This window comes from Chelon labrosus (genome assembly GCF_963514085.1).
Source record: "Chelon labrosus genome assembly, chromosome: 4".
NCBI classification, from domain to species: Eukaryota; Metazoa; Chordata; class Actinopteri; order Mugiliformes; family Mugilidae; genus Chelon; species Chelon labrosus.
In genome coordinates, this window is record NC_140340.1 from 25,331,432 (window position 1) to 25,352,287 (window position 20,856).

At 42.5% G+C, this 20,856-nt stretch overlaps 1 protein-coding gene across 1 annotated transcript in view; it reads left to right on the forward strand.

Annotated features, from left to right (window-relative positions):
• Positions 1 to 20,856, forward strand: part of cdh4 (cadherin 4, type 1, R-cadherin (retinal)) — a gene marked incomplete at its 3' end in the record, with an annotated part of 183,504 nt that overhangs the window by 123,347 nt on the left and 39,301 nt on the right. The window contains exons 5-6 of the mRNA XM_084543582.1: positions 1,784 to 1,966; positions 19,123 to 19,278. Coding sequence (XP_084399708.1) covers positions 1,784 to 1,966; positions 19,123 to 19,278 — 339 coding nt within the window. The remainder of the gene's footprint in view (positions 1 to 1,783; positions 1,967 to 19,122; positions 19,279 to 20,856) is intronic.

Genomic DNA, 20,856 nt, shown 5'->3' on the forward strand with positions numbered 1-20,856 from the left:
AATGCTTCAACCTTGTTATTAACAGGCCTTCATCAGCAGGCAGATTGGAGTGTGGAGCATCTATTCATTCACTGTGCCTTTCTGCTGAAAGCTGACAAGGCAGATAGAGACTTTATCATAAGAGCAGCATACTGGACTGGGAATAGATGAGGGTGAGCAGCGCTGTGGCCTCATATATGCCATAATTGTCTCTTTGCATTGATGCAGGCTGTCCTAATTATTCATCATTATTGGCACGTATTTGTTTGTTTTCCCTTGTTTTTGTTTGATTCAAATGAACTCTTGCAAATGCGCACACAAGCCACGGAAACGCGAATTCACTGAGAGAGACTAATTCCCTCTACTGCCCGTGGAGGGGCCTGGCACTCCCTGCTTCCCCCACGCCAGTTGGTACCTGTGAGTGTTTTGGATGAGGGGAGCTGGAACGAGAGCTATCATATCTGGGATACACATCCGCTCTCCTGGTTTCTCTTTCACCCCGCTCCCTCAAGGGTTATAGCGACGCATCCTGCCCGGCTATAACCCTCGTGCCCTGGCTGTCCAGAGACCTGCACTGAGCTTGCGGCCCAGTTCTCTGAGCTGTGACTGTGCAAAGAGTTGAAACAAAAGATGAAAAAATACTCATAGCTTACAGTCAGCCACTCTCTCTCTCTCCCAGGCAAAGCAGGTGTATTTTGAAAAGATTGGCTTCCGGCCTGAGTTTAGCATAGCAGCTTTTTTTTTTTTTTTTTCTGGTTGCTTGTGTGCAGATGTGACCGTATGACTGCGTTGTGTGTGTTCCAGGTGGGATGAGCAGGAGGATTTCCACTGTGCTTCAGGTGACAGCGGCACACTGCCAGTAAATATGTGTGTGTACGCAGGGTGCAGAGACAACAATAGGATTAGGTGGATTACAGCAATACAACCATCTTACACAGGAGGACAACATAGAGGATCGGGGGGGAAACACTCAGTCTTTTACACAACCTTCCAATCCTTATTTCACCAGGCGAGATGAGTAAGAATGCAATCTTCCTTCTGCAGCCATAGCTGCAGGGAGTCTGTGCAGGGGGATTGTATATACACTCCTATATTCCCATATGGGAGTTGCCTGTAACACTGTGGTCCGGTGAGGTAGCACAACATCAAAAATAATGACAAACTGATCACTTTGTGAGGCATAGAATACGTGACAAAAAAAAATTAAAATTGTAGAAACATCTTAGTGTGGACAAAACTGCAGGCCACTCCTCTCATTATTACACAGATACTTTATCAGTATCACTTTCATTTGGTGGCCTCTGACGGGGGAAAGTTCTTTTCTGTCTTCAGTGAGACAGAGAGCACAGGGATGGGATGAAAAAATGTTTGCAGACAAAGCACAGCGTGTCTAGAAATCGCAGCCTCATAGCCTGGGGTAAGTCTCAGCTTCTTAGGCAGAAGCTGAGGGCATGGGCAGGCTCAGGTGTCCTGCTAAGGGGCTCATGAAATGTGATGCAGCTTTCATAAACATCTTTATATATATATATACATATATATATATATATATATATATATGCATATATATATATTTCCTTTCCTGTCTCTGTGCCTCTGTCGCTCAAAAAAAATAGTTTATTGAGTTTATTGTTTGTTAGCATGTCTGGTATTTTACTTTCTATTCTATCAAGGGAAAAACTTTGTAGATTCATCTTTCAACCTGTCACGGGACAATAACATTATATAACACAAAGTTATTTAATGTAAGATGTGGCATGATATGACGTGATTTATATGTTGTTGTTTTTTTCTTTTTTCTTTTCAGATTGGCATTGAAGAAATGCTGTCAAGAGTCTGGGACTCCCAACCCAGAGTTATCAGATTTTCTCGAAGACATCAGAGAATCTCCTCTGCCAATGGGCTGAGGCGACAGAAGAGAGACTGGGTCATCCCGCCCATCAATGTGCCTGAAAACTCCAGAGGACCCTTCCCTCACATGCTTGTCAGAGTGAGTGACAGTTTGTACAATTTTGGCAAATAGCCCACGTATCTTCCTGACGTGGAATGTCTTTGGTGCACCACAAAACTTTTAATGTAAGTTGTCTTTGCAGAGAGAAAAAGCTAAGGTTCAAAGAACAACGAGGTAGAAGCCATACATTCTTCTAAAGTTCCTTTTTAGGCCAAGAGAGAGGAGTGGGGAATATACTGTAATATCTCTTACAATCACTATGAGGCCAAGAGACTCAACATTCTGGTATTTTATATCAAACACACCCAGCAGGCGAAAAAGCACTGCTCCTGTCTCTGATTTAAGTCATGATGCCAGATGATTTGTCGGCTGTGCCTCTGGGCACCACCAGACAGCTAGACGAGAAATATTTCTTGCTTGGAAAGCACATAAATATACACTATAATGCTTGGTCTCAGAAGAATAGATCTGAAGATTACTCAGAGGTATTTTCTCTCAGTGGGATTTCTGCACCTGATAACATTGCCGGTGTACAATTTTTCACCTCACAGAGTATCTCTTTGTAGATTGCAGCTTAATCAAATTGATGATTGTGACATTCGTATATTTCTTAGGCGAGCAAGCGGAAAGACATAATTGAAGATTAGTGTTCATTAAAGGAAACGCTTTTGAAAGCCCAGGTTTTAATTAACTTAGCACATTGCAACAAACAAAGCAGTTGTATTTGTCATAATGGATCCTCGTGTGCCCATTTCAGTTCTTTCAGTGGAGGCACAAGCGTACATGTCCTGAGAGCTATTGAGTTACATCTAAAATCCTGCAAATGCGAAACAATGGAACCAGCACCAATCACCAGCTTGTTTACATGGTTCAGGTTGTGTTTCTATGGACATTTTATCCTTGTTTTTTGGAAATAATTACTTTGGTAATAAAAATTAAAAAAAACAGAAGGAGAAAGAGAGGGGTGCAACAAATGTACCCAAGCAGAGACGAACCAGTAATGCCACATTTACATGATACTAGATGTGCCTAAATCTCTATAACTGAGCCTCCAGGGAAAAGACTCATCAGCTCAGTGGGTACATGACTCTCTCGTCAGATTGCATAAGTATGTTTCATTATGAATTTTATTCATTATGGAATTTGAATGTAACAAAAAAAAGTCTAGTTCCATAACAACATAAATAACAGCTTGTATGGGAATATCTCCATCCAAAAGAGAGGCTAAGAAAAGGCAGTTTCACCAAATAACAAGAGTTCCTCTAATACTTCTTGAGCTGCCATCCTTATGCTTGGCTGAGCTTTTTACAAAACATGTACTCAATGTCATCAACATTTTGGGAGGATGGTCTGATTTTATTTTTAGCCTGCCTTCCCCTCTGAAATTTTCAATAGAAGATGAACCTGAACGTGAAAACGACAGAGAAATTATAATAGAAAAAACAAGAAGAAGTGTTTTAGAACTCAAAACAAAGGTTTTCCATTTCCACCTGTTACACTCTGAGCTCAATTCACAAAAGAAGAGCGTATGACAGGTCTGAAGTACGCAGGCGACATTCTGGTCATATGTTTTTCCTTTCTTTTCATACTAGTTTTGATTTAATACATACTCTGCTCTGACCCTAACGTGTTCAGTTTCACACTGCAGCTAAGCAGAGTGAAAACTCAACAGTTCTCTATCAAAGACAGTTTAAATAAACACGTGTGACCACTTCCTAATTACAGCCAGTGGACAACAGAGGACATATTACATAAAGAAAATCTAAAACAACTTTCTCATGGAGGTGTCTCACTCTCGTAGCTCTTCACTGCGACTCTAATCTTTCCTTACTCATTGCCTCTTATCAGTCACCCACACAGACGTGCAGCTTTTTCCCGCCATTTCTCTCACACACCCAAACAGACACACACACTGACATACACACTAGCGTACGCACACAAAGCCCCTCACGCCCATTTGTACAGCAAGGCTTACACTCCCGGATTACGGAAATCGCCTTTCACCAGTGTGTCGGCAAGGGGGCACATTTTCCACCAAAGCATGGAAACACTCACTCTCACAAACACACACACAAAGCGGGGACATGGAGTGTCATGGGAGATACCAAATTGTGCTGCCCTGCTGAAGAAATGCACCCTGTTTTATCCCCTTTTCATGCCGGGTGTTAGATGCTTGGATTAAACCTAAAGGGCTTCCTTCGTGTGTGTGTGGCCTTGTGATTGTTGAGGCTGGGTTAGTTTGGGTGTGTGTATATGGATGAGGGCATATCTTTCAGATTGCTTTTCCTGTATATGAACACTGTATAGGTGTGCCTCAGCCCTCAGCATAGCTGAAAGCAGTGCACCATGGGGGATATGACTCTGTTGCTCTGTGAGTTTGTCTCTTCCCTGCTCTCTCCGCACCAGACCTCTCCATTCTGACAGGCAGCTGAGGAAAGAGCAGTGGGGATTCCGTGCTTTATCTTGCCAGTCTCAGAAGTGGCCAAGAACAACCTTTAAAGCTTACACACAGGATTTCAGGGCACACCAGGTCTCCTGTGCTGGAAACTCTTTGAGTTTTCATCCCTGTGTTTCTGCACTCAACCCTTCACTTAAGCAGGTTCATCAAGTTTAAAAAGACCAATTAACCCTCAGAGTGTAATTACCACTTTGCAGCCATCGAATGATGCAAATAACATGCCCAAAGAGGTGTGTGGTGGTTTTCACCTTGATCCAGTGAGAGTGGTGAAAGAACTGGCAGCACGACACAGAGCACAGTGACAGGCTAATGTACCTGTGCTGCAGTGTAGTGTTTGATTAGTCCCAGCTTTGCTGATGGATCCAGTCACACATATAAAGCAAAGTCCTTGCTGATTTAACTGCAAATAGTATTCCATACACTTGCGGCATGTCTCAAATGATATGCACTTGCACTCGCTGTCAAAAAGTTTAGTGTGGAAGGATGGACACTTGTCACCCTCACCGTGTTGGCCACAAGCGTCAAGCTTTTCAATTTACTAACTGAAAACGACAGCCCCGGGAGTTGCAGTTGCTGTGGTTGGAACTGTGAACACAGCACCGTGCTGCTCAAATGTGAAGTTATACATCTCTACAAAGTGTACATTTTTTACTACACTATACTGTTGTGTAGGTATCATTAGTATAGAGTTAATGTGGCAGACTACCAGTGAAGAGTAACAAGTCATTTCCAATGCAAGACAGCGTGCTCAAGCTACGAACTGAAGCCAGACCCCCGCCCAGCATCTTGCACGACGGATGTGATGAACAACAATTCAAATCTAAGCTGGCCTCAACTGTTGGTAGTGCCCTATCGATGCAGTGAAGCATTAACATATCAAGTGTGTTTCTTTCATTAGCAACAATGACAACTTCAACAGCAACTCTGAGACAATATAGCTGGCCTCGTCTGGCCATTTTGTACCTTTGTGTCTCATACTGTAGACATGGCACAATGATTTGGTTCCACACAGTGCAGCAGCTAACATTAAATAGGCAGATCTGCTGATCAGACATTTCTAGAAATGTGCCACATTGGCTTTTAAGCAGCACTACCCTGTTGGAACTCTACACTACACAAGTTAGTACACAGAGTACATACATAACTATGAAGTACCCTTAAGAGAGATACAGTGTTACAATATTGTTCTTTTAATTTGATGGTGTTCAGCTTTTGTTCCATATCGCTCTCATACTATGGCCATCATCATCACAAACTCTCTCTTTCTCTCTCACACACACAAATAGGGTGCAAGAGCCCCTCTCCACTGCAGGCCATATTTACCTTGACATGTGCAGTTTAGTCATGAAGAACCACAAGCGGTGCAGCTTTGATGGCATTGATTTACCGTTGTGCTCAAATGGAATATGCTTCCGAGCTTTGGCTGTCAAATTATTTGACATGACAAATGCACGTGCAGTGGAAATGGGGAGTTTGAAAGTACAGCCAGAGTTGAATGGATACTACGGTAGGTGGCAAGGACTACTCCCTCTTCTTTTTTTTGAGAAACTAAATAGCAGTCAGGAAAAGGGAGAAAGGGGGACAGGCTGAGATTGAAAAAAAAAGAAGAAAGAAAAGAAAAGAAAAAAAATTGTGGAGACTGCTGTAAATCTATGGGGTGAGGGAGGCCATCATTAGTTTCAGGCCATTTGTGGCATTCTCATCTCAACCGTCTCCTGCAGCACCTACACTGCGGCCAATGAGGCAAAACTGATGGAAAGCGTCTGAATATAGGAGAGAAAAGATCCTCCTTTCATTTAAACAGGCCTCAAACACTGACTCCCCCCCCCCCCGACCCTCAGTTAGGACAAGGAAATGAACAATGAGCTGGAAATAATTGAGCACATTGTGGACAGTTAATAATATGTGACTCTACAAACCAAGACAAAGACAAAAAAGACATGTCTTTTACTCTGCAGAGCTAAATGAAACTGTGGTGATATAACACATGGCCTTTATCATACATCCCTACTCTTGCAGGGAAATTAAGGACATTTCTGAACCGCCATATTAAAGCTCTTCTCAGAATGATTTGGTTTGCCACATTATTTTGAATAGCCCATTTTGTTAGTGCCAGTGGCTAATATAATGTGATACAGCGTGGTGTTTTATGTGTCACAGTCAGAACAACCGCAGCCTCCTCATTTAGTGGGATCTTATCACAAGCAAACAGAAGCACAGAAACAAAAACAAATGGTCAAGTGTGCCCACCATTAAAGTTAACTTTCTACACTTTGACAGAAGGAAACTTTTACTTTAGAAACAAGAAGGAATTTGTGGCTTTTTTGACGTATTCTAATTACAGAGCCAGTAAAATATATGTGATGTATGTGTGTGTGTATGTGTGGGGGAGAAAGTTAGCTCAGTTGCAGTGACACCGTAATGCGTGCTCTTGTTTGCGCAGTATCCAAAATGAAAACACAGTGGTTTATTTACAACCCCATATTGCACAGTGTATTTCATTACAGCTCATAATGAGTTTGTAATATGAGTTTTGGATCTGCTTGCTTTGTCTGCAGTTTTATTACATCCCTTGTGCACTGAAATGCTTTGAAACCATTTTGTGTCTGGCAGGGATGTGTGCTAGTGTGTGTGTGTGTGGGGGAGGGGGGGGGGGGGTACGTGTGCGTGTGTGTGTGCGTGCATACGTGTGCACATGTGGACATGTACAGTATGCATATATGGGTTGGCCTCCACCAACATTTGGATACATGAGTAAGTTGGACAAACCACACATCTTTATATTATATTATTCAAGATCAAAATTTAGATTTAACAAAATTCCTCCCCACACCAAATACTTATTTGCTTACTTACTTGCAACCCAGTTTCCAAATGGAAAGCGCTTTTAACCACATCTCTTCACTGAAAAAGGCAGTGAAGCAAAATAAACTTTTCAAAGCTCTCATTTAGTATCCTGAGCAAATATGGATTTATGCATAAATAAACTACGGCCTTACAATAATCTTATGTCTGGCACCACTTAATTGACTGGCAGGGAGTCGTAACTCATTCTCTGGCTGCTCTGAAGTTCAGCTGTTGAATAGCCAATGGCTGTAATTTCATTTTTTCTCTTTGTTATCGCTGTTAGCACAATGTATAAGGACAGCACTAACAGGTGTTGTCAGCTTACCTCAGGTTACACTGATTAGGTGGAAAAGAAATTAGTGTCAGGAGAGAATTTACTTTCTCCTCACTGTGTTGGGAGAAAGAAATTGTCAGAAAGTCTGAATACCTATTTCGCTCAGTTTGCTCAAATGTTGGGCCTAATTGGGTTTAAGCACTTTAAGTTTGAAACTGTGGTTGTGGAGTTTCCTACAGAGGACTTCCTGAGTCTCAGGGCTAACATTATTCGATAACAAACATCACACCGATGAAAGGTGAAGGTGAGGTTGAAGTTTATTTTAATTTCTCCAATCTCACTCGGCCCATCTTTTCAGCATCACTTCTAAAGTCTATGTGCACAGCATGTGTCTGTGATTGAAATTCAGTTTAGTTACTAGCTTCAAAGAGCAAACAGAGTTTGTTGACATGTCTGGTTTAAATCAGGACACCACTCACTCTCTTCTTTTTTCCCCCAGACACAATCCTCCGAATGCGTCCCAGAATCCGGGAGCCTCTTGGTGCTGAATCACCCACAATAACAACACAGTCTCCAGGAATAACATGCCTTTAATCTCGTTCCACATATTTTACTTTTTCATGACGGGGAAGTACTGTGTAACCCACCTGCTCTGAAAGATCTGCCAAAACAGTTTCCTTGTTTCCATCTTCTTCTGGAGCACAGGTTGTCCCATTGGAGCAGTCCTGAAAGTATGATGCCATTTTTTAGCTCTTGCGGATTTGTTTTTAGCTTGTGTCACTTCTTGCTGTTCCATCTTCTCATTATTGCCCCTACTTGTTCTTAGAACCTGCGAACCTACACAGAGAACCTACACATGCATTTTACAACTTTTTTTTTTTTAGTATAGTCAGTCTGAACTTCCACCGCCCACACCATTTTTGTGGAGGAATGTTTGTGTTGAGTTGCCCCATTGGGAACCGATTACAAGATCTGCCAGGCCAATCCAATCATTTGGGCGTGATGCTGTTATGGACAGAAGATTAACAGCACCATAGTCATACACGCCGTGGAGTTGACTTTGTTAACAACAGAATGGCTCTGATCGGTTGGAGAACTATCCAATGTTGTGCAGAGGATTTTTATTCTCTATCACTTGAAACACCCCCCATAATGAAATCCAAACGGCATGTTACAAAACTCATATTCTGAGAATAATTGAGTTTTGCGGCTATAGGCTATACGGTCACATACACATGAAGAAACACCCTTGGAAAAAACCTCAACTAATCAATATGTATGTGAATAATGGAATACATTGTAGTTTAATTAAACGACTGTCACCAACTCAGTGCTCTACGGTGCTTTATCATTCTTAAACTCCTGTTTTACAGCCTTTCTGTTTTCAGTCAATCACACCAGTCTCATGTTTCCAGACGGAATCAGACGGTAGATGGACAAAGTTAGCAACTGGATTCACCTTTTGTTATAGTTGCAGTTGTTTTTCAAGAGAAGATGGATGCCGGAGGGAGCATATAAGTTAGCTGTTTCACGTAGAATCATATTAATGCTAATATTGCTTTTTGTCTGCTGTTAGTGTGTTGGTGTTGTGTTTACTGCTTGTTGCTCTTCTCTCAAGTGAACAAAAACTCAAATAATGCAAGATGGGATATGATCACATTCCTTTTTAATGCACTCTTCAATAGACTGTACCAAGTGTAACACTCTATATAAATTGGGTATTTGCTGTGAGGACACCTCAGTCAAGTTGTGCTCTGTGAGAATTTTACAAAGACAAATCTCCTGCAGCATAAAAGGACTGTTTGTGAGCAAAAGATTGCGTTTTGTTTGGTCCATGCCTGTGCCTGTGAAGGCATGTGTTTTCGTGTGTGTCTCAGTGTATTGTCTATTTGAGCCTGTTTGTCATTCTCAGCATCCCCGGTCGGACAATTAGAAGGTGACAGTCCCATTAGGGCCAGCCCAGTAGTACAAAGGCTGAGTGCTGTCGTGAGTGACACAGAGCTCAGCCTCTCACTAAATAACTGTCAGTCTGCCCTCCTTCCACTCTGACCCCTCTGGCAGCCTCCCTCTGAGCCTCTCGAACTCCCCTCTGGACGCTCATTGGCAGCCTTGGCAGCTCCCAGAGCCAAGCATGGCCCTCCTTTCAAGCCTGGCCTCTAACTGATTGGTTGGACGCCGTTAGCCTTAGGCATGCCAGAAGGGCTTTCAACTGGCCTCAGGGTGCCACTGATTGGCCAGGCTGCCATGGCCGCATGTCTCCTTTGGGAGCTTGTGGCAGCAGCATGGGTTGAGGGATGCAATTTGACAATGGAGGAAGGTGGAGAGGAAAAGTGCAAGAGCAGCAGAAAGCTGCTCCGTCCCCCTGTAGTTTAACTTGGTCTACTATCCATATCTAGTAGACAGAGTCAGCTTTCCAGGAGCCAATCATGTCTTCTCTTGTTTGTTGAATATTTCTCTGTGCACGGTTTACCTATCGTCCTTGTTTTTGGGAGGCTTTGTGTAAAATAGGAGAATGGAGCTATTTAACGAGTTGAATCTCTCCAGGGGTCTGCGGTTCTGTTTGGGCGTGTGAGACAAGAACGTCTGCCTTCCCCTTTCCCATAGCAGAATTAGGGAATGGGACTTTCTTTACAGGAGAGACAGAACGGCTGTATTTGCTCTATTCTTCTCACTCACTGTGAATCGGGGAATTAATGCCTTTGTTAATGCAGAGAGACCGCTGGTACATTTCAACAGGATTCTCGCCTCTTGCAGAGCTCATCTAAATTGCCTGGCTAATGCTGTAATTGGGCTTGTGAGTCACTTCTTAACTTCCATTAATATTTGTTCTCCCTCTAATTGCCCCCTTTTCCATTTCATTCCTCCGCCTGGCTAATGGTCTGAGGTGGAGGCAGGGACGTGCACGGGCATACGTGCGTGGGCATGTGCTCTTCAGAAAGCATCTAGTCTATTTTTGAGCAGGTACAAACTGATCGAGCTGTGGGACTTCTTCTCCCTCTTTTCTGGCTAATGATGAATGACATGCAGGATGGAGACAGAGGGCATTTGAGTTCAAGAGAGCTACATCATAAAAGTTCAAAATATCTCTCCACCAAAGACGACCTGTCTGCTCGTAAAAGAGCACCAAACTGTTTCATTTGAAGGTTATTTATTGGATATGCTGCCGGCATTCAGAATGCTTTCTGCTGTTCATTAAATGACACATTACTTGACAATGCCTCTGCTTTCTCAGTGCTTTTCTTCCTCCTACCTCCTTCTACAGCTCTAACTGGATTGTCTTTTTATATATCACATTAAAAGAATTCCTCCGGAGGGAGAAAAACATGCCCCCCCAGAAGGCTTCAGCTTTCTTTCCTTAAATTGCTATGGGAAAAAAAACTTACTCTAAATGTTAAATCTTAACTCTAAATGCACTTCACGGAAACATTACCTCAGGAAAATGTAGGAACTCAAAGGATTCGACTCAGCTAACGGTGTTAGAAAGAGGATAAAAATGGCAGAATCACAGTCTCTCTGACAGTCTGGCAGACAAAGCATGCTCAGGTGGCGACTCTTGCTCGTTGGTATTTATGGGACTCTCACTGTTTCCTTACGACTGGTGGAAATGGGAGCAGGGAGTGTAGGAGAGTGAGAGACAGAAAGAGACAGAGAATTGGATATAGCAGTGCACATACAGACTGAACGTATACGGAATAGCACACCAAATCAAAAGAAGGTATATAAGGAGAAAACATTTCAGAGGGGTGTGGAGCTTGATTCATTTCCCATTCAGTTTCCGATCCATAATGGACTAGTCTGCCTGTGTGCTGTTCTTTATGAGTATCAGGGATAACTGTGTGCGATGGTGGCTGTCAGTGGTTCTCACTTGAGAGATATTAAATCTGTCTCTGCAGCTTCTCTCTCACACATCTCCTATTGTGACTATTTTTAAACTCATCCGCACTATTCCCCTCTCATGACGCCACTAAACTGACAGGTTTTAGCCCCATTTATCGCCAAGGCTGATATTGTATTTTCCAGGAAAGAAAGTTTGAAGCCTGGGAAAAAACTTGAGGTCCCACGTTTTCCCTAATTGGAAATTCTGTTGCCATTTTGTCAGCCCTTTTCTCTGTTTCTTTCATCTTCTGCTTTCTTATTTCCTCCCATGTCATTTTGCAGGATGTTTGTGTGGATGGCCTATCAGACTATTTGAATTCCTCTTCCCCATCAAAAGCAGGGCACATCAGCTTTGAAGAGTGACAAGCGCACAGCATGAGGGATCAAAGCGATGCAAAACTGAAATTTAAGAGGAAGTTAAAAAGCATGTAGTTTTGCCATTTTCCTCATGTTCAACAAAAAGCAAACGGATACTGTATAACAGCAGGGAAAGATGAGACGGTATCAAACACAGCGATTTTCAAGGATGCCTGTGTAGTTCGCAGATGCACAGATGCTTTTGATAATGCTGTTTAACATAGCAATTCACCTATTCGCAGTCACTCATGTTATTCCAGCTTCCCTGCGAGTGTAAAGGTTTGTTGTTAGACCAGAATATTTTAACCCCAGCGGTGACACTGAAGTTAAACCGCTGCAGATAGCAAAATCTGTCTATTCCTGCATGACAGTGTAATTTACCCCCTTTAAAGCCACTCGCTGAGGTGCCAGACCTGCTATGAATTTGCTACGGAAATATACAAAAAAAAAAAAAAAAATGAAAACACATTTTAAAACCATTTAATAGCTTGCCAGCAATTTCCCAAGTTGATAGGCAGCAGTGTAAAAAGGAGGGTAAAGCAAATAGAAATTAGACATATGAGCTTGCGGTTGGAAATACTGGAAATTTGTACTGAGGGAAATTTACGTCAAGCAGTGAGAGTAAGAGCTTCAGGGAGCAAATTAGATTTGGTTAAAGCCTGGTTTTAGTACGTCAGAAAACTTATGATTGTTTTCTGCGTGCACTGAATCCACATGATGAATTGACTACCGGCTCCTACCACAGCGCATACCTGACACCAATCTTGGCTTGGATCAGCGCCTCATTATTTTGTTTGTGGACAGTGAAAATTCAGAACTGTGCTTTTATCAACACTAAATAACTGTATTGTTATGTGCTTGTGTGCCTAAGAAAGACTTTTGCGGAAGACAGTGTCTAAAAACAGTGCAGGCTTGTCAAGATAGGCGACATCCAGTTAGTGCGTTGGTGCTAATATAGGCTCCATATAGTTGGCAGATGCTGTCTTAATTATGGCTGACAGCTCAGTCATAGCATGTCTGTGCCCTGACTGGATGGTTCCTTTTCCTCCTATAATGGAACCATTACTTTGGCTTTAGTGCATGTATCTACTGCATATTAACCATCATTCAGCCTTCACAGCAAGCTATAAGAGCCTACTGCATACAGATGTAGGTGTTATTTGACTTGTGGCAGCAACATGATATTATATTGTTTTTTTCAATGTCACATTAAATACAAATTACTTAATTGTACAAAGGGAGAAAGTCAGCCTTACCTAAAAGTATATTTTAATGATCCGTTTGCCTTTACATTATAGCATAAGGTGCCCCACAGACTTTTTCAACCTGGGCCTTATTTTCATAATTGTGTCATACTAGTTGAGCTTTGAGTCAGTTGAGTCATTGTAATGTCATGTCAGTTGTAACACTGTAACTCTATACAGATTCAAAAAGGCAGCACAGCAATACAGAGTGGGTCAAGCAGGACCTTCCAAATAAACTTCACATGTACACAAAGGATTTCAAGCCTTTTGTCTCTCAATCTGAGCGAAAGTAAACTCAATCACCCGGATTAGCTATTGTAGCTAACTGCTGGCACATTTACTTTGGCCAATAACCAAACTAGCAGCCTATTCAGCTGCACATGCTGGTTTGTTTACACACAGATTTACTGTTTGTCCTGGCCACCAACATTATAGCAAGCATTTAGAAATCAGCGACTGGTTACTCAGTTGTAAGGTTGTATTAGGAGCGAGCAAAAACCTCCAGGGCTGTAAGACGAAGACACCGTTGAAGTGTCATAAACTGCAGCTTCTCAGTTTCGGAAATAAACATGCTTACAGCCTGTTACAAAAGATTTATTTGTGTCTATAGCTACTTTCCCCCTATGTGATGACTTTATCTATAACACACCCATTTAAATTATATCAAGAATTTAATGTATGCATATTGTAGGGCATGAGTGACAGGTGGGAGCTGTCACAGGTACTTAGCTGTCTACGTGTCAACCTCCCTCCAGCTGTGCTCGAGTACAGCACTGCCAAAATGTCAACAACTGTTTCTCCACAATGAGCTGTAGGATTTAGTTTTTTTTTTGTTTTTTAGCAGTGCCCTTTCCATGCACATGTGAACCTACGGTGGTTTTTCAATGTAAAAATGCAAGAGACCCTGCATAGAACCAATTTTGTTTCGGTTGTCCAACATTCAGAAAAACTTCTCCTATTAAAGGACTCATTCCAAGCGCAGAGACACAATGATTCATAGTCACAGGTAAATTATACACAAATGAAAACATAATTATGAATCTCATATTCCATTTCCATTCCATTTTTCATAACTGAGCCTCTTAAAGTCAACACGCTGGGTATTTTTACTGTCCTAGCGTTTTGTCTTAATGGTGAGGCACTCTACCTAATGGTCTGGACAAGAAATGTTTCACCTCTTAAACCTTTTCAAGCAAATTCCATTGATTAGCAACTGGTACACAAGCTAGAGACAAAGACACTGTTGTTAGATTTTACCTTTACAAGGACAGGACCTGCTTATTCACTTGCAGTCATGAAAGACATTAAGAGACTAATCAAACAAATCTCATGTTGTATGAGTATGTGAAATTTGCACCTTTTAAACCCAAAGTGGAGGACACTGTTTTTTCATCAAGCATTTGATGATGATTTCAAAGGTGATCATCAGTGGAAACAACACGCAGCATTGTCCTCGTGTTAATAGTGCGGGTAGACTTGTCCTATCTGCTGGGGGGGTGATGTGCCCTAATAGCAAAATGAGATGACCTAGCACATAAAGAGCTATAAAAAGAGAGAGAGAGGGGGAGAGAGAGAGAGAGAGCGAGAGAGAGAGAGAGAGAGAGAGAGAGAGAGAGAGAGAGTAAGCTGGGTGAATCCTAGGGACTACAACACAGGCCTTAACCATCAAGTGCAGATGAAACATAAAAGAGGCTATCAAAGAGTGTAAACCACAGATTCCCATTATTGTGTGACATTAGCCCATAGCGCACAGTAACCCTTAATGATCCCATGGGTGCCTCCAGCACACTGTTCTTTAATGACTTCCTGGTTAAAGCATAGTTGAAGCAAAGTGGAGCCAAAGAAAGAAAAATGCGGCAAGGCAAATGTGCTTGTCTCTCGCATGGCACAATGCTGCTTTGTTCGTTCGGCTTACTGCTCGAAGAAAGTCAGAATTGGAGTAAATGGATGACACACAGAGCGCCGTCAAATAAGCACCAAATTAGGCGTGTTTATGTAGACGTCAAACTACTTATGCAGATCGGATGATCATACAGGGTTGGATCAATTAAAGGAGATTTGGACAGACTGAAACTTCACAGCGCGCTAATTAGACAACCAGCCGCTATGCCCAATAAATGGAAATGTATTACTTTCTGTTCCATGTGTTTGTGTGCTTTGAGTCACTCCGAGGAGTTCGAGCAAGACGCTAATTCTTCATCTAATTTCCCCCAACTCCCCATTGCTCCCACTGCCCTCGTCTCCCTGCCTACATCCCTCTCTATCTTTCTTCTCACGCTGATAGATTGTCCCAGAGGATCTCAGCAGTCGTCAGTAATCAAGGAAATCACTCTGAAAGAGCTACAAATAGGTCACTTATCTGACATCTGGTCAGATCTGACAGAGACAGACAGCTAGTTAAGTCCCTTGCATCTGGCTCTCCCTGCTATTTTAGGGTGATTAGTAGCCATTCTATCTGCTGGGAGGTACTGAATAAGAGGGAGAATTAAAGATAGGGATAGATAGACAGAGAGAGAGAGAACGCGGGAGGAACACAGAAATCCCAGCTTTCATCATTAGCATTCTATTCAAATGGCTCAATTGAGCAGTTGTCACTCATGGGATTCCCAGGACTCCAAGAAGCCGTGCTTCTTCATTTATTCAATTTATTGATATAAAGACTCTTCATTAAGAGACACCAGTAAATGTGACATTTAGTCTCAGGTGGCCTTGATGTGGAATTTTAAGCAGGCATAGAAGCAGAGGCCACATGACGTGTAAGAGCTCCGTTGTCTCCTGTTGAGGATATTTTACTGATGTGCCAACTATACACGGTCAGCTTTGAAGTTCCACTGAAGAGACAGATTGCACACCAACAGTCACGCAGTCACACACACACACTCAGCAAGCAACCATGCACATGTCCACATGCAGAATCACAGAGCCATAGCAGGTGAAAATTTCATAAGTATGTTTCCCACATGATGGCCTTGTGAATTATTGAACTGAGCCGGTCCTTTTGATCCGTGCATTGATGCGCACACGGGGGAATCTCTTACCTGTCAAACACTTCACTAAACACACATACATGGCTACAAGCTGCCTCTTATGCGCTCGGGAAATACTTGGGCAAAAACAGCAGATGCAAGGTGGTAAATCTTTCTTTTTCTTCTTCTATCTCTCTTGTGTGTGCGCGTGTGTCCCTGCAGCTCGAGCAGATGGGATTCTTTGTGGTTTGCCTCAGTTCATTTCTCCTGGTTTTGAACAGTGAGTCCTTAACGTGTTTGTATCTTTCACAGATAAGACAAAGGATTTCTCAGGCACGTTCTCATTACCGAAACGCATAATCCGTCTGTTCTGCCGCACATTATCTGTCTGTTATCCAAACAGATGACACTGATGATGAGGGTGAATGATCAAATTATGTTACTATTTATGCCATAATGGTGTCACGCTTTGATTGGCATATGGTGGGCATTGTGACTAATAATTGTAATTAATCTCACAGTACCATCATCATTCTGCAGTGATTACACGTATGCCAAGAAGTTATACAGTTCTGTACATTAAGCCTACAGGCGCCATAAATGCATCCTGTGTGAAGTGAGCTCAGGAAATGGAAAGTGCGGCGTTGAAAGCTACAGCGGAGTGCTGCACTGTGGGTGCGGGAGCGCCACGTTGGAAATTAAGAGAGAGGGTATCATGTTCAAACAGAGAAATGTTTTATGCAGCAGCCACCGTCACCGCTGAACGGATGAAGTAATTTCATTTTCATGCATGATCTGCAGCCACACAGACCAGGGAAATTGCATAGGAGGGAAAGAGACAGATAGAGAGAAAAAAGAGTCAAGCCTTCCTTTTTCTCTATTTGACTCTGTGATTATTCCCTCTGACTTGTAACCATAGTGATGGCTCAGTCCCAGTTAAAAAAAAAAAGAGGCAGTGTTGTGTTCAGAACTTGGGGGTGAAGTCAGACACAAAATGATATGATTAAATGTGGCACAAATGTTTCCTTCTTCAGAGTTACCAAAAGTGAGAGCTGAAACAACAACAAATTAAGCAGTGTTGATAGTCACTTGATTGTGCTACTTATTCACGGGTTAAAGTAGCCTGACGAGCCAGACCCACATTAAATGTAGGGTCTGGGCACTCTCCATAGACAGGGCTCAACCGGAGGGGTGGGATAAACGGTTGTCTTTCAAACTCCCTCTCCACGCAATAGGATAGCGCTACAACCAATCAGAGCAACGAAGAAGGTGACGTAGTCAGAGCGACGGAAAAGAGAGTTCCTTGCATGTGTTGTGGAAAAAACTTATCCTAATAGATATTAAATAGTTCTTGTTGCATCCTGTTTTTGTTTTTTTTTATGAGTTCGCCTACAGGTTGAGTTTCTCCTGCATTAATCATTTTTAAGCTGTGGATCAAACTTTTGCCGTATCCGGTTGGCAAAACTCCAAATACATCCTTCTTTTGTAAGAACAACCTCAGTGCAGTTTCTTGTTCTTTTCTCAAAGAAAAGCTTAACTTCAAGTCTTTCAGAGTGGCGGCCAAAGCCGATTCGAAAGAAAGCTGTTCGCTAGCAGCAGCCATCGCTCTGGTAGTTCTAGCAGGATGGGGAATTCACGCGTAATTCACGGAACTTATGGTCGCAGGTCAGTCGTCATCATGTTAAGCCCGCCCACCGACTCGTGATTGGCCCGGTCCATCTTGGATTTTTCGAAATCTCAAGTCAACGGAGAGTAACTAGACTGCCCCTGGAAGCAAATGTAATTTGCTGCCGCTAGGGGCGCGTCTAGATTCTAGGCTAGGGGTAAAGCTTAACAAGTATTCAGATATTTTGCTTTTCTATACCATTATAAACTGCAAATCTTTAGGTTTTGGACATTGAGAATGATCATTTTTGATGCTATGTTTATTAAAAAAGTAACAGCCTTTGTCTCCCAACTTGGTGAGACAGAAGAAAATGTCATCATTTAAAGATAAATTCGTAAAAATCACTATAAAAATTTGCAGTGTCTTTCAGTAGAATGGGTCGCTGTTCCTCTTAAATAACATTGAAAAATAACACTGAAACCACTTTCATCATGCTGTGCTGTTGTGCTATTATGTACACACAATTGTGTTTCAATCCTGACTCAATGGATACTTAAATCTGCGAAGGATAGAATAAGAAACAATTACTTTTAAAACTAGGAGCCATTAACTGACAGCAGGACAAGGATATGTAATAGCATGATCCTAAAGTGGATCATTTTTACACACATGGACCATCTACCATCACCAGACGCTGCTGCAGCATAGTTTGTTGCAAAAAGACAAGCCCCCCCCCCCAGCCGGTGCTTATCCAGCTCCTCAAAGGTCACTTACCAGGAGCTTCAGCCATTGTTGTGTTTACCGTTTTATTCGTTGACCATCTGTCCTTCAGCATGATTGACAAGAGGTCATAGAGTGAATCATAAAGTGTATACGGTTGCATGTATTCTGGCACAGAACTTCAGCAGATATCTGTGTAACACAATAGACAGACATCTTTGAAATAAAATTTATTTTGCTTTTAATTTGAAAAAAAAAAAAATCGGTCTTACAAGTTGCCCTTTTAAATGTCACATTTTGAGTGGTGTGTGTGAAATAACAACTGAGGTCATTAAAGGTTAGACAGACACACAAAAAAATAAATGAATTTTCATAATCCAGGGAGGGGGCCACCAGAAATACCGGCGTTGCTGGACTAGCTCCCATTACACTAGCTCTGTCGCAAAGCTGCCATGAACGTTAAAACAATAATAAAAAAAAATATATTAAAAAAAAAAAAAAAACTAAGAGTTTGTGTTAAAATCATCAGGCAGGAGGTCTTTTCCCCTTACTATGTTGTTCAGTTTTCTATTTTCACCTCTGGCTGTAGGTTCAAAGTACGTGCACAAAGGAAAGCTTGCTGTAGAAATGTTATCATCAATGTATCTTTCAAACATCCCTCGTACTCTGGGGTTTCTCTCAAACTTTTTGTTTTACTTCACAGTGTGCTTCTGACAATTTATGTCACATACTATTCTCTGAACATTTTGTGCTTTTTCTTGTAAGTGCAGAAAAAGCCTAAAAAGCTTGGAATAAAAAACAAAAAGATTTTCCTCCCTGTTGAACTTGTATCTCTGGTTCTCCTCAGATCCGCTCAGATCAGGACAAGGATGTTGGCATCCGCTACAGCATCACCGGAGCAGGCGCTGATCAGCCCCCGAGCGGTATCTACAACATAGATCCCATCAGCGGCAACATGTTTGTCACCCAACCCCTGGACAGAGAGGAGAGAGCCTCCTTCCATGTAAGGAAGAAACAACTGTCTGTCTCTTCAGTTTCTGTTTCCCCTCTAGCTGCAGTTACGTCTGTCACATTATCTCCTAATTATCCTTGTGGAAATGTGCCTTGGCTTTTCTCTTCCCCATCTACCTTTCAGTCTAACTCTAATGTTTTCTGCCAAAACAAAACCACAAGTCGGAGCGTATTCCGAGGACTCACCGCTCTGTCTTTCAGTACCTTCATACCAGCCTCTCCAGTCTTTGATTGAGGCTGGAGGCAGCAGTGAATTGAAGAATACCTCGCCAAAACAAAAGACCACTTTAGCTGCCATTTAGATTGAGCCTTGGTTGCACGGAGCTGCTTGGGACGGATGGAACAGAGCAAACCATGGAGAAAAAACTTGAGCTAATGAGCAGGTGCAGCTTTGGGAGTGTGCACATGTTTGTGTGTCTGCAGACGTGTGTGTTCCTGTGTATGGCATGCTGATAGATAAATGCTGTTTGTAACATTAGCGGGCTAAGGACTTCTTGTTTGCCATTTAACTTTCTGTCTCTACCTTTTTTCTTTGTGCACCGCAGACCCACACACTGTTGCACACTCTCCTCCTGCACTCTGAGCAGCTGTGCAGTTCAGTATGGCGGGCTGACAGCTGTGTAGTTAGCCTGCCCATGGCCCATAGGATTCCCTACCACATACACACACACACATGCATACACAAAGCCGGAGGGTTGAGTTCATGACCGGCCTCTGTGGAACCTCGGGTTAAACAGCTTTGTGGATGTGTGAATTGTGAATTAAACATGCAGGCCACACGAGACGTGTGTTAACGCTAGGCCGGAGGTTCGCACACGCACATTACGGGTTTCAGTTTATATCAGCGAGGAATAACACCTCCACGTCAGGTGAGTGCTGGTGTCAGGCTCACGACGCCCGCGCGCCTGTCAGCATGATAGATGGCTGCGCCGCTGATAGAGCTAATTCTAAAGCAAGCTCCTGTCTTTGGAGGAAAGAGAGAAGAAGGAGGCGTGGGACTCTCTTCAGTGCACACATTCAGGAAACTGCACACATTAGAAACACTAATGTGCACAGACACTCTGAGAGCAGTGAGTTTAATCAAGCACAAAGCTTTGTATGACTATCTTCTTGACAGGTTTGTCTTGTGTGTGAATGTGTGGACATTGAGTTTTAGATTATCCTCTTTGTACATTATTTAACTGGTTCAGGCTCCACTGCTGGTATGTGTGTGTTTGTTGTCTCTCCATACCTGCTCTTACACTCAACCAGCAAACCGGGATCAATAAAGCAGCCAGGTTATTGGTCCCAGGGAAAGGACAGGCGCTCAGTAAACAGTTCTTATTTGACACAGTCTGTAGTGAAAACAGCACGTTAGGTTGAGGGCACTTCAAGTTGAATGCACCTCCTATTTAGACCCTGTGGACCCATGCTGCTTGTGATGTGTTGTATGATTTAGTGCAGGAGAATGTAGCCAGTGTTTAACCCAGGGGAAATTTAGTCCACGGCTTACTTTCTTTCAACTTGACAGGAAGTTCCCAGCACTGCTCTGCTCTCGTAGGCCAAACTTTGCTTGTTAGTTTTGGGTTCA